Source organism: Buceros rhinoceros, unplaced genomic scaffold (assembly GCF_000710305.1).
Source record: "Buceros rhinoceros silvestris isolate BGI_N320 unplaced genomic scaffold, ASM71030v1 scaffold9429, whole genome shotgun sequence".
Taxonomy (NCBI): Eukaryota; Metazoa; Chordata; class Aves; order Bucerotiformes; family Bucerotidae; genus Buceros; species Buceros rhinoceros.
Window position 1 is genome coordinate 58,102 of NW_010432106.1, and position 14,477 is coordinate 72,578.

The 14,477-nt window shown below is 41.1% G+C and overlaps 1 protein-coding gene across 1 annotated transcript in view; it reads right to left on the reverse strand.

Annotated features, from left to right (window-relative positions):
• Window positions 1-14,477, reverse strand: part of CDH2 (cadherin 2, type 1, N-cadherin (neuronal)) — a gene marked incomplete at its 5' end in the record, with an annotated part of 42,627 nt that overhangs the window by 16,563 nt on the left and 11,587 nt on the right. Inside the window, 7 exons of the mRNA XM_010143650.1 lie at window positions 3,521-3,660; window positions 5,199-5,432; window positions 5,760-5,993; window positions 7,767-7,909; window positions 9,328-9,584; window positions 11,458-11,643; window positions 12,004-12,141. Coding sequence (XP_010141952.1) covers window positions 3,521-3,660; window positions 5,199-5,432; window positions 5,760-5,993; window positions 7,767-7,909; window positions 9,328-9,584; window positions 11,458-11,643; window positions 12,004-12,141 — 1,332 coding nt within the window. The remainder of the gene's footprint in view (window positions 1-3,520; window positions 3,661-5,198; window positions 5,433-5,759; window positions 5,994-7,766; window positions 7,910-9,327; window positions 9,585-11,457; window positions 11,644-12,003; window positions 12,142-14,477) is intronic.

Below are 14,477 nucleotides of genomic sequence, written 5' to 3' on the forward strand. Positions count from 1 at the left end.
ACAGACTTCACATCATGATTTCTTGGAAATGCTAGCATAGGAGGAAAGAAAACAAAACCGAACCAAGCAGGAATTCCACCTTGCTGTGGACAGTTGCTATGACTCGGAGGAACTAGCTGGAGTTAGCGGAACTAGCCGCATTTGTTGTGGAGACATTACTCTGATAGCGCATACAAAGAGACTGAAAGGAACACACTGAGCACGCTTTAGGAGTTTCTGGATCTGCTGTGACAGTTAAGAAACCCAACTGCATGGCTTCCAAATAAATAAATAAACCCTCTTAAACAAATGACACTCCAAGAGCGTATCCACCAGTCTAAAAGTAGTTTGGTTCAGGATGCAGCGAGTCCTAAGGTTTGTCACTTACATTCAAGCCCTGCCAGCCGTACCTTCAAGTCACCTACCCTCTAGGACAAATGAGAAAAATATTAAGCCACACAGGATAAATCTTCAAGTATTCACCCAGAAAAGCAGGTGATCTCAGAAAGGCCTAAATAATTTGCTTGCTATAAATAGAAGTACCTAATTTTAAAAAGTACAGATTGCAAAAATACCTGAAGCTTTTCACTGAGATTCACATAAAGCTTTGAGCGTTCCCTTCTACTTTGCTGCATGAGATGCACCCTGGGTTGGACGGTTCCGAGTTTCTGAGTCACCTTGTGCACTACCTTCTACTGCAGGTGCTTACTGAATCAATCCTGATGGTTTTGGGGATCGTGCACCACAAAAAGTTAATATTGACATAGAGCATATTCCTCTGTCATTTGCTGATGACTCGTGGATGCAAGGGTGACATGAAATAATTTTTCTTGATTTTAATAGAAGAGTGGCAGTTTTACCCTGTGAGGCCTCATTCTGAAAACAGATGGTTGACAGCAGTCTCATGCTTTTTTAGAACACTAACTTTGACACTTTAATGCTTATGTTAACTTTGACAAAAATGCAAAGATCTTTATGGCCAATGCCTTTTGCCCATGCTGTTCTGCACATGGCTTTGCTAGTACAGTATTTTGCTAAGCCACGGTTTGGAAATGAGATTACTACTTGTAGGGAACTTGTTGGGATGTTTCAGAAGCTTAGCATTCCAAGTTCTTAAACATCACATAAAACGCATACAAAATCAAACAAATAAAACCCAACCAAATATAATCCTCCCTTGCTCCCCTGGGCACAGGAGGTGAGTGGGGCAAGGAGAGAATGAAGAACAAATACACCTAGGAACTATTATCACCTCCTTATGCACAGGCACAAATTACACTTTACAAAACGTCAAACCAAAATAAAGTAAAATAATCTCCCTGAAAAACATTTCCATCATTCATTGCAGACAGAAAATTAAATGCCTACGTGAAATGTTTGTACTCTCTCCTTGGCCATTCTGGACAGGAACAAATTCTTAACTTTAGAGCTCTGGGAGAACCTACCCCCTTTTTGCCTACACACTGGTCTAACACTGTGGTCTCTTGCCACAGAAGTGGCTGTAAAAGCTTGCTATACTTTGTATGAGCTCTTATTTTCTTTTCCTGCAATGTTTGTTACATTTGGAGTATAGAAAGACTTTTTAGAACCTCAGACACTATGGTGTACTGCTCAAGGGATCAGGAAAGGGACCAGTCTATCTGAACAGCAGCCTTAAAATTTGTCTTAATTTGCCACAGGGGTTTTGTGGCAAAAATCATTCAATTTTCTACAAAGCCCTTAAAGCCCTCTGTGTCTAGGTGCTTCCTCTGCTCACTGTGAGACGAAACGATCCTACTTTCACTCTCTTACCACTTTATTGCTACTCCACCCATTGACAGTTTCCCCTTTCATTGTGTGCACCAGCTCACTGACTGCTGGTGAAAGGCTGCATTTATGGCTGGTTTACATCCTGCTAATCTCTCACATAACCTTACCTCCTGCTGCACCGCCCTGACTACACCTCTCCAAGACACTGGAGAGGACCACAATACAAGGCGGGCAGGAGAGACCTCAACTACATTTCTAAACTCTCAAGTATTTTACTCTTGTCGTACGCTGTTACAACACGCTCGAAGTTTCTGATCCGCAGCACGACCTCTCCCAACACTAACTCCAGCATCACCTATGAGTTCCCAACGAACAGTATATACTCCGGGAACCTTACTGGATCTGTTCTGAGGGTTGTGTGGACAGTAAGAATCAAAACCACCTGAAAATTGCTGAACAGATCCTCCAGAGAATTGTGGGGGAACAAGAGCTGGGGATGTGTGAACTGGAAAATCAGTTCTCACAGGACTGAGTTTTCTTCCTGTTTTTTAAGCGTGTAACTCTTCTGTGCAATAACAGATGCACAAACAGGATGTAATTCCTGTACTCAAAACTATCCGTGTACAAACAACTCCAATACACACACAGACTCAAAGGACTGTCTTCCATTTATTTAGTAACATAAGCATTTTTCCAAAACTGCATAAACTGAAGTTTCCTTTGCAAATTGCTTAAAAAGAAAGTTATGCAGAAAAGCCAGGAAGTAGGAATAGTACTTGGGGAAATGCAGGAAGCATGGAAATTACTAAGGGGAACACATATTTCAGACAAACAAACAAGCAGAGGGAAGCTACAAATGTCTGTATCACTGAAGGGAGGCACTTTTCAGATAACTCAAGTGCCGGATGACTGTGACTGGGGAAGTGTGGAAGAATTACACTTAATTTTTCAAGGCTTTTTACCAGAAGGTTTTTCAGGCTCTATTCTATGCACTGTTCCCCTCATAATTATTACACTTACTTCTACCACTAATAATGTGCATAAATCTACTGTTTGTCACATTCACAAAGCAATTAATAAACCTCTTCTGAAGGAAGGAAATCGCACTGCTTGGAACGTCACTAACTTGGAGAGAGAGGGGAAAAAGAAGTTATTCTTAGCATATACACATCACTCCTAGTCCTCTGACATACCGGCAGTGGTTCTACCAGAGGTGACATGAGAGTAAATGCATATGGCACCTGCCTAGAAAGGTATTTGAATAAACACAGATGTGCTCTGACAGCTACTTGAAATATAAATACTTTCCAAGCTGAAATCCCAGTAGTGGCCCTTCTGTCAATAGCCAACATGACTGTGTATCTCCAAAGGTATTCATCCACCACCAAAAAAAGGTCATATTTGGAGTAGACTATATTAGGCACTCTGCACTAGTGATTCTGCACAACAGGATCCCAGACAAGGAGTGAGAGTTTATAGACTGCAGTGGAGAGTGGATGTTAATTATCATTTAAATATAACTGCCTCGGCTGGAACATGGGCAGAATGGTGTGACTGTAGGCAGACAAGATACCGGTTTTATATTTCATCCAAAAGGCAAGAAACCGTAGTTCTGAAACTGCAAAAAACAACATGAGAAAGCACTGTTGGATTTCAGGTTTTTAAAATACTACCTTATTGCTTTAAGTAGTTTATGCAAAAATTAGCCACCATCACAATGTGCCAATAGCAACAAAATAACGTGCAGAGTGAAGAGCAAATCTATACATAAAAACCGTTAATCATTCCTCACCTGATCTTCTTCTCCACCACCTTCTTCATCGTATTTCAGAATGTTGTCTCTCACATCATCTTCCGGATCAATCAAGAGCTGCTTTGCCTGACGCTCTTTATCGCGGCGTTTCATCCAGACCACGAACATTAAAACTAAAACTACATTGTAAAAAGGGGAAGACACAAACCCACATCTTGATTCTGAAGTACAGCCACAGAAAAATTAACACCAAGATTTAAACAAAGAAGAAAAGAAAAAAGCCAATAAAGTTGGCTTTGCCCATTCTGGATGAAGTTTGTTGTTTTGTTTTAAATAAAAAATTTCACAGAAGGCAGCTTGAACAAGAGATGCTTAAACTCAGGCTGCTATAGGCAATTTGATTCGGAAATCAATCACATATTCAGGTTGTGAGTCACAAATCCATTTCATGTCTGCAACACAAACTTGTAATGAAAAGAACAAAGAAAGACCGAGCTTCACAAACCACTGGACTCAGAAGGGAATCTCCAGCAAAGGCAAGAATTCTAAGAGATTATTTTTATTTTTTTTCTGCTATGTCCCACGAATAGATAGCAATTTACATAGTTTAAGTAATTCTGATGTTTGAACACCACCAAGCCTAGGCCATTCTGGCATATGGCTCAGCACTCCATGAGAACAGACCACACTGTTGCCTAAGTCTAGATTTATGTTTAGAAGCAAGGAGAACCAAGGTTGAGGAAAACGCAGCGGCATTTAGAGCCCTGTATTTTTATTCTTTAATCTTAACACTTTCATGTTATACTATTTGTTTAAAACTAAAGGTGTTTAAGAAACTTGAATGAGAAACGAAACAGAATAAATTTGAGTAAATGAATTTCTGATAGAACAGACATGTTTCCAATTACAACTCTCTTCATGGAAAGTAATGCCAATGTATGTAGAACATCAACATCTGAAAAATACCTTTAAGGATTTGATAGTTTCAAGAAGGCTCTGTAAATTCAATACCTGGCATTTTAAGAGTATCTTGTATCAAGAAAATAATTGTACTGTGCTTGTGTGCAGCCATGAGCTTAGCCAGCTTTTTACATTTTATTTTATTTCAAATTACTCCTTTCCATCATTCTGTACGTTCTCAGCTGGTGCACAGTATAGTCTGAACACAAAAATAAAATACTAACACAGCTTTATGTAGTACTTTAACAACAACTCTGCTCCTGCATGGCTGCCTGCTTGTCTGGCCTTTTTATGAAGGGCTGTGAGGTACTACCTTTCAGAATTATCAGACGGCCTCCTTACGTTGATCTGACCGTAACACCAGAGCACTCCTTAAAGGCACTGTTACTCACTGTGGGTGATGCCAAATCACACAGTGCCAGCAGCAGGAGACAGACTAGATGTCTGGGGGCTAATTTCATCCTCAGTCTGGTCACTGCCTGAAGTCGCATAACCAGTGTCCATGGGCAAAGATGGAACATCTCTTTAACAAACCCGCTGTGGGGCTTGACTGCCATGCAAGTGCTACTTATGACCTGTCTCACAGACTCCTAAATCCTTTACCATCACAAAGTTTTCATTCTTCTCTTTCTTAGTTGAGTCTTTATCACTCCTCTGCCTTTGTCAAGATACATAGGACTTGTCCTGTCTCTGGACATAAGATGGTACTTGCAAAACAAGTGTGAAAGAGTTAGGATTAAGAGGTCTTTCTACTCACTGAGCAAGATGATGATACAAAGCAGAATCGCAATGATGGCACCAGTGCCCAGCCCTGCGCCAACGATCCGGTCAACATCGGTGCAGTCTCCGTTTATGTCACACTGGCAAACTTTCACTTTTAGCACAGAAGTGCTTGATGCATGTGGATTTCCAGAATCTGTAATTACTATGGGCACATCATAGATACCAGCCTCCAGGAACCTGATCCTTAAAGACAGCTGGGCATGATCCCCTGTGTGAAAATAAGGCACTTGTAAAGGAAGGAATGTACTGCTCATGTGGGTTTAAAACAGTACTGGCAAAACCGGCTCATCTTTGAGCTCTGTGTTAACTTACTGTTCAACAAACTACATTACACTCAAGATATAAGAGACTTCTTTCCTACTGCTAACATCTTTTATTACGTAACATTTCTTGTTCTTCCGGGAAATTCTACTACGGTGCTTTCCTGTCCATATGAACCAAATTCATCTACATTGCAAAATACCACCAAGGTAAAATAGAGAACAGCATATACAAGTTTCCTTAAAACGATTAAGATTTCTATAATGTTAATTACCACTAATTCGAACAATGGTCCAATTCCTCTTAATACTAGCAGGCATGTCGGGCAGCTCAAAAGCAAAGGGGCCTGCGTTTGGATCTATGTCAGGGTCTATGGCAGTGATGTTAATAGCATTCGGCTGCATTGTTTCACAAGTCGTGGCTTCTTTTGGATTCACTTGGGGGGCATTATCGTTGATGTCCAGCAGGTATATCTGTAGTGTGCCAGTTCCGCTCATCGGAGGAATTCCTTAAAAGAAAAGAAAATGGTATGGAGCCTGTTTTCAATTGCAAAATTACTTAAATTAATCTATACCAACACTTTTCAATTACCACCTACAGGTGTTCACTCCAGTTTGGGAATTCTGTCTTTACCAAACCAATCAATCTATCACCGCTCCTGCTAACATGTAATTCTCACATAGTCTGTTCTCCGAAAAAACATACCCTACTCAGCACAACTCAGCGAGTACCGCTAGATCCACAGATCAGGGACTTGTCACTGTTCTGACCAGATCGCTAGTTCATCTCAAGAAATGTTCCACATCAAATGCTTCGAAGAAAAAAGGTGCAAAATTGCATAGTTTGTCCTCTGGAGAAATTATTTTGTAACTTGAAGGCTTATGATTGTCCTTTACCACAAGCATGCTATTTAAATTCTTTCTAATACTGACTTTCAGCACACTCCTAGATATTCTTGCTATCCATATCGAATGTGTGATGCTTCCATAGACCTTGCTAAAGTCACACATTTATGTGAACACGCGGCACTGAATTTCTCAGTATAATTAGCAATAGTTCTCATTCCACATCCTCCTCCATAACCTTCCAGTTCCATTTAATTTTGTTCTCCAGAAGAGAACAGGATAGAAAGAGAAAGGACAGAAATAGCTGATCTAGCTTTGTTATACTCTATCAGTTTGCAACATTCAGCCATTTGTCCTCCTCTCTACTCTGCCCTAGTGAGGCCACATCAAGAGTACTCTGTTCAGTTCTGATTTCCCCAGTTCCAGAGAGAAAAGGAACTACTGGAGAGAGTCCAGCAAAGTGCTACGAAGATGTTGAGGGGAGTGGAGCTTAGCTTATGAGGAAAGGCTGAGAGACCTGGGTCTGTTTAGCCTGAAGAGAAAACAAGACTGAGAGGGGATCTTATCAAAGCTTAACAATATTCTAAAGGGCGGGTGTCAAGAGGATGGGACCAGATGCTTTTCAGTGGTGCCCAGCAACAGGAGAAGGGGCAATGGGCACAAACTGGAACACAGGAAGGTCCACCTGAACGTGAGGAAAAACTCCTTTACTTTGAGGGTGACAGAGCCCTGGAGACATTGTGGAGTTTCATTCTCTGGAGGTATTCAAAACCCGCCTGAATGTGATCCTGTGCAACCTGTTCTAGGAGAACCTGCACTAGCAGAGGGGTTGGACTAGAAGATCTTGAGAGGTCCCTTCCAACCCCTACCAGCCTATGAGTCTCCAGTTGTCTCCAAGGTACACAGCCCTAGTGTTTCAGTCTTCCCCTCCAATGCAAGAGCATTCCTAACTGCATCTGTCCATCCTTCTGGTGTCAGCTATGAACAGTACAGTGCTACAGCTGAAATTAAAGGACTCATTTCTGATCAGAGATGGTTAATTGTCATTAACAAATTTTAAATGAAAAGACGCTTTTCCCTCTGCACTGTTGTAGCGTGAATGTGGAAAAGCACAATACCTGTCCCTTAACAGGTTGCTGCCCATACAGCCTGCTCACACTGGGCATTCACCCTGCTTCCTGCACTCCTGTGTAGGTTTTTGACATTTTCTGTAAACTTGACTCATGTAAACAAAGCCAGTGCCTTTATTCCAACTCACAGAATTATTTTTCGGCCCATTCCTTGAGTAGCTGAGAAACATACAAAGACTAGCACCCCTACAGACTTTCATCTGGATGTTTTCTAAACATTTCTTGTTTTCTGCCCTAGTAAAATTCAATGTCATTCAACCACACAGAAAAAAGCTTTTTAAAAACACATACAATGTTGATACATACCATTATCAGAAGCAAGAAACGTTGCATTATACATATTGTTTTGCACATATATTGACTCTCTGTCCAAAACAGCTGTAGTAGTTATTTGTCCATTAACAGGGTCAATTTTCAGCCAGTTTGCAGGATCTGAAAGTTTTGAGTACCTGTGTATTTGAACAAAAGATGTGTTATTTGCCTGCCAACATAAATATTGACAGCAAAGACAATATTAGTATTTTACTTTGTATTCTCAACACATTTTTGGAATTTAGAGGCAGTATTTCCATTCATTAAGCCTTGTCTCTCAAATTCTTGAAAAAGAGTATTAAAAACAGTCCTGCATTTAGGTTCTTGAAGAGCCCTGCTACGTAAGTTATCATGTAACTGGAATAATCATACAATTACCATAAGCTATATAAGATTCATATTCAGACTCAATTCAAATATTTCATTAAGGATCCCTCTTGCTTGTTCTATACCTATACAGCTGTCATACTAACTTTTACCTTATCAGAATGCTGAGAGCAGAAGAGAGGCAACAATGAATAAAGAGTGTTAGAGCAGCACTAACTTGCATTATTCCAGCACTTCCAATATTACTTAAAGTTAATCTTTCAGAGGCCCTGGTTTTGCTGCATGCTTCTCATCTTAATTTGAAAGAGGAGTTTCTTTCAAAACCATCCTTCTCTCTGCTAAATTTGCCCTTCGACATTAATCAAGTGCAGGGTATCTGAGGTCATTAAAAATGTGTTATCTCCTTCAGACCTCATGTTGTTGTGTCTATGATAGTTATGTCCAGAAATGAGCAAAATACCAGCAACTGTAAACTGAAATTAAAAGAAAATAAAATCATAAGAACCTTAATTTTGGATGGAATGACAGAAAGTACATTCTGGAGTTTCCTCCGCATGAGCTAAAAAAGCTGTTGGATAAGCTAGGAATCCAAGTCCTGGCCCAAGGCTAGTCGCTGCACCTTAGCTTTGAAGTCGTGTTTTAAATGAGTTATGCAAAAGCAAGATTTCCATTTTTTATCCTCTTTAGTTTTTTCATTTAGCATTGTTTTAGACAATAGACAAATTATGATCAAACTGTGATCACAGCTATCAGTACAAGAGTCCACAGGTGGACAAGAGCAGCAGTATGCACTGCTGGGGAATAAATGAGAACAAAACCTTAAAGATTTGGTCAACTACCTGGTGGCATTTTCCTTCCATGTGAAAATTATTGGTTAATTTAAATTGCAAACGATCTTAGTCACACAAGCCTGTGCCTGCTGTGACTGAATTTGCTGGGATGCCACGTACACATTACCACAGGAAGTAACTTCATTCTACCTCGATGAAGTGGGACTTAGCGTTAGGAGATGACTGAGTTTACAGATCTACGAAAGCTGTTCAGATTGCCTTTTCTACAGCCAAAAATCCAGTTACAAATAGCTGCACAAAAGCCACAGGAGGTACTGGTACAGCTGTGGGCTATGGTAAACATAGTCCTTTCATAGCCAGTCTCTTGCTCCCCACCCATTTTGTAACACGGATACTGCATTCCAATTGTTAATCAACGGCAAAATGTTTATATAGACCTTAGAGAAGTTTGCTGCATGTAACGATCCGGGTCCTGAGCAGTGAAAGTTGTCAACATGCTACCAGCAAGTAGCCCTTCTTCTTGACGTACAAGCTTAGGGTTTGGAACAAAGTATGGGCTCTCATTCACATCGATGACTGTAACGGACACGGTTGCTGTTGACTGAGGAGGATGCTGAATCCCCTTAGCCAAAGGCACTTGATTTTCTGCAGCTACTGTAAGTACAAACATCCTGTTGGTCTCGAAGTCAATAGGCTGGGAAATGTAAAGAGCACGAAGTGTTAATATTTATTCACAATAGTGTTGGATACAAAATAACATTTCGACTTTAAAGCACACTTTTAAACATTCCTTGTACTGCTTTTCTCAAAAACGACAACACACAAAAAAAAAGAGAACACAGTAAGGTAACACCTCAAAATGAGACTGGGTTGGGGACTCGCTTAGCAGCAGCAGCAGCAGCAGTTTTGAAGTCAGAACAGCTAGAAACCTTGTCATTCTTGGGTCTGGACTTACTATGGTACTGCCATTAGAGGTAACGGAGGAAACAAGTAGTCTCATCAGAAAATTATATAAACTCCCAACTTTGTGCCAGGCACTCACGTGAGCAGATGTGCCTCCTCAGGAGCTCTCCTGGGGAAAGAAACCTGTCTCTCTCTGTTATGAGGATGAAGGTCTCCGTCAAACAAGACCATGACCATACCTAGCCCCATAGATAGAGATTCCCATGCCCTGAAGTTTCACTATCAAGACTCTTTGTAATCCCAGCTAATTCCACCTCTGCTGTACCTATAGCTCCTATCTTCACAGCCCAGACAACCTTGAGTTTGTAGACTTGCTCACTAAGCCAGAAATCTGATTTAAGGAGGAGTAAAACTGGTGAGACTAGAGATCCTCTGTCATGCTGCACAGGGCCAAGGCATCCCCCAAGACCTGATGCACCTTAGTCGTCTGAACTGTACTATCCGCACTGATTCTAGACATAAAGGAACCCTGTATCTTACAGGGGCAGTTGGCATGTGACACTAGGAGGTCAGTGACAGGAACCAATCCAATTTTCATTACAGGTTGACAGATCAACTCACTGCACTGTCAATAAAAACTGTAGGCAGGCTTCCAAGTCTTCCCATGTCTGGGTGCTTAACGGAGTGCTACAAAGCACAGACACTCATGTAATTCTTGCTGGAAGACTGCAATATAACAATTGATACCTCTGGGGAAGTGCAGTTATAAAACAGAGACAGTTCTTAAAATAAACCTAGTGTGAATTACCACTAGAGCTGTACAAACGTGGTATCTTTTTGTCACCTAGATAATGAGAAGATTAAAAAAAAAAGAGGAAAAGAATTAAGAAAAAAAAAAAGTGAATGCTTTAATTTCCAAATGGGAACATTGGCATCTCACACTTGACTTCATAAGTGGATCAGTCAAAACCAGAACAGACCAACTCAGAGAGAAGACTTATCAGAGGACCATGAGGAGAGGTGGCTACTGCCCCACACGTTTAATTATAGAACCACATTGTTATTATCGCTTGAAATAAGTCACCTCTCAACACAGAGCTGTGATGGCTAGAGAATGAAGATAGACAGGTTAGTCCATAAAAGGTATTTAAATGAGGTTTTAAAAATAGCTCCTCTTTAAAAGCCTCTTGTAGAAGTAGCCTCCCACCTATCACTTTTTCCTCTCTGATTGTGCCTTGACTGCCTATATCCGTTCCTTAATGGGAACATGTTGACATAAAACCCGCCGACAACAAGCGTGACAGCTAATGCAGGCCAGGAGGTAGGAGGCTGTTTCTTTATACTAGCAACAGACACTAAGCAAATGCTTTTTCCACAGACTAATTTCTATCTCCTGGCAAATAAAGCTTCAAAATTTGTCATTTTCAAGAATCTAGTGTGATTTTTAAAATGCATCAGTTGGAATATTACTGATAGCATAAGCAAGGAAACACTCCCCAAGATGTATGGCTAACTTCCACAAGACAGACGGTATCCATCCATTTTATTTTCCAGACTTGTGATGGCCTCAGGAGTTCACATTTCCCTCTCCCCCACCTCCCCCCCCACCACGTTCTTCCACATTCCATCTCTGTTTAATTCTCTGAAGTGCAACCATCTCTTACCTTCACAACAGTCACCAGCCCATCGTTGCTACTGGGATCAGTCAGGATAGTAAATCGGCCTGTCGGGTCTCCTCCGGTCATTCGGTACATGGCATTCCACGCAGGCGTGTGGGGCTGGTCTTTATCCACTACCGTCAGATTAGCTACGATCACGTCCACCCTGTTTTCCGGTACTTCCCCATAGAACTGCAAAGACCAAGAAAACATTTTACCTCGGCTGCAGAAGCAGACAAGGGCCATGCCATACTGAACATCCATCAGCACTGGGGAGCGTCTCTCTCTTCCCTGGAGCTCTGACAATTTATCTAATGAAGTTTACCTGAGGCACCCAGAAAACTGATAGTTTGATTCCCTTATCAGCGTTTGCCTTTTGGGCTAAGCAGAATACCGTTATCTAAGGGATGTATGATCTGGATGTATTTCAATTCTGCCTGCCAGTACACCACTTAGTATGTAATAGACATTTACTGCCTGTGAACGTAATGAGAAAAGCAGGGAATGGTTATAAATATGCACATCCTTCAGTTACTCCTACCCTGTACTTACCGTCATGGCAGTGAACTCTGGAGGATTGTCATTGACATCTGTCACAGTGATGACAGCAGTTGCTGTGTTTGAAAGTCCATATGTTGGGTTTCCTTCCATGTCCGTAGCTTGAATTATTAACGTATATTGTTGTACTTTCTAAAACACAAAATGACATCAACATAAGTTTTAGACAAAACTAACATCACCATAGGACAGCAGGTGTTCCCAAAATTGCATTTTGCTAAGCAATGGAGCCTATCACACTGTTTATTCTAGTTAGCATCACCTGAAATGACAGGAGCAAAGTTTGTGCCACCAGGCTGCACCTAGCTATACTGAACTACTGCTTGATGTTCTTCAAATATCAGAGATGAGGACAGACTGCCTCCTTCCTACTCTCAAAAATCAAAACCACTTTATACAGTTAATGCTATTATTGCAGATTTAACAATGCTTTCCAAATGGGGGGGCGGGAACCAGAGTGCTGTTTATACTGGAACAGGGTAACTCCTCAAAAGCATTTAAGAAAACTGAGCCAAAGTAGGTTTGTTGGCCAAATGGCCACAACTGCCAAGGTTTTGTTTCAGCTAAGCCCAAGTATAAAACCTCTCTTGCAATGTCTTGCGATCGCTATGGAAACCCAAGATGTCAAGGCTAACAGAGACAAGTAAGGGCACTGGGAGAAAGGGGGAGGGAATGACAATGCCAGCTATTTCCATAAATGTTAAACACCCCAGCTGAAGATGGCTGTCACTGCCTCCTTCATGCCACACCCCCCCACCCCCCCTCAACAGCCCCCGAGAGCCAGGGACCCGCTCTCCCGTCACGGCTGAAGCTGGGCCAAGGCTCCCCTTCAGCACAAGAAATACCCAGTGGAGATCTGACCTCAAACTGGTTTACTGTTTAACACAGCTGTTTAACAAAGTCGACAAGATCGTATTTTTAAAAATAAATAAATTAGAAGGATGTTTTTTGTACAGAGTTGCTGATAAGTTGATGTAACTTGTTGATGGTTTCCACTGTGAAATGCAAATATTGTGCTCTCTCTGGGAGAGAGCTAGGTGTTATTCAGTGCTTTCCAAAAGAAAACGCACAAACATAAGGAGTTGCTATTACTTTGAAATATCACTTTCATGAATGGTTTACTAACACTGGCAAAAACCTTCTGGCAAAATAAAAATACTTAAAGAAAAATGTGCAGGTTTTTTTTTTTCCTATTTGGTACCTTATTTTCTCCTACTGCTTAGAAGTTTAGGGAATATGACAGATTACTTCTCATGGAAACAGTTTACAAAACGGGGCTGTGGATATCAATACAAAAATAAGCAAGGACAATCCCACTGATAATATCTAACTTTCTTCCAAATTTTGGCCAGACACCATGACAGACATTGAGATTTAACGGTTATGCGTACTTCCAAGCAGCAAGTATGAGCCACTGAATATGAGAAAAGGTTTTAAAACAAGCTGTATGTATCTTTTATCTCTCACTGAAAATAATTTCTGCTCATGTCCTTTGACAAAGGAACCCCTATAAACACCCCAGATGTCTATTACTATGTAGGCATCCCACGTTTCTTTAAAAGAGCAAATCTAATATTACTTACACAAAATACAATACACACGTTTAATAATGCATAAACACGTTTACGAATTCTGGCTTGGAAAACATTCTTGCAAAGTGACCTTCAAAAGGCATCCTACAGGTTTCCTTCATGACACCAACAAGGGAATCAAAGAAATACTTCTACTACTTTCGTACAGGAAAAAAACCATACTTTACTTATTGTGAAGCAATACAATCTAGAGCAGTATTGAAGAAAATCTTAGAGCCAGATGATTCTAAGTTACTGAAACAGCAGGTTCTTCCGATTCACCGGGGTCTTAACACATTGATCCCAAGAAGCAAATTTCATTAAGGAAATTCCATTATTACTGCACAGAGACTCAACTTCCGTACAATCTTCTTATTTGATTCCAACAGAAGCAGTGCACTAGAAACTTCCCCCGCAATGTACTCCAAAAGACAGTGTATATGGGGTTCTGACCGATTGTTTATCCCCCTTCCCAGTGCTCACATAGAGAAGATCAACAGGGAATGAAGTTTCAGAAATCAGCAGACACAACTTTCCAAGCACGGGAAACTAGGGCAGGTCTCTCTGTTTTACTGTGGGTTGAGAAGCAGCCAGTGCAGAGAAGCCATGGAGCACGTGTCTGCAGCCTGCACAGAGGCTTTGCAGCAACATCTCTGAAAACGAACTGGCAGCTTCAAGAAAGAACGCAGACCTCATCGGGTCACATCTTTCCACTTCAACACAGGCCAAATGAATGAGCACTTCACTGAATTAACCTCACGTGAGGCAAGAATGTCAGTGTGTAAATTTAAGCACCCTGCCTGACTTCTTTGGCACCTCCAGCAAGTAAGGCAGATGTTTTAATGCTGAAGTGAATCCATAACAATAGCGGAAGAAATAAGAACAGTTGGATCTCAC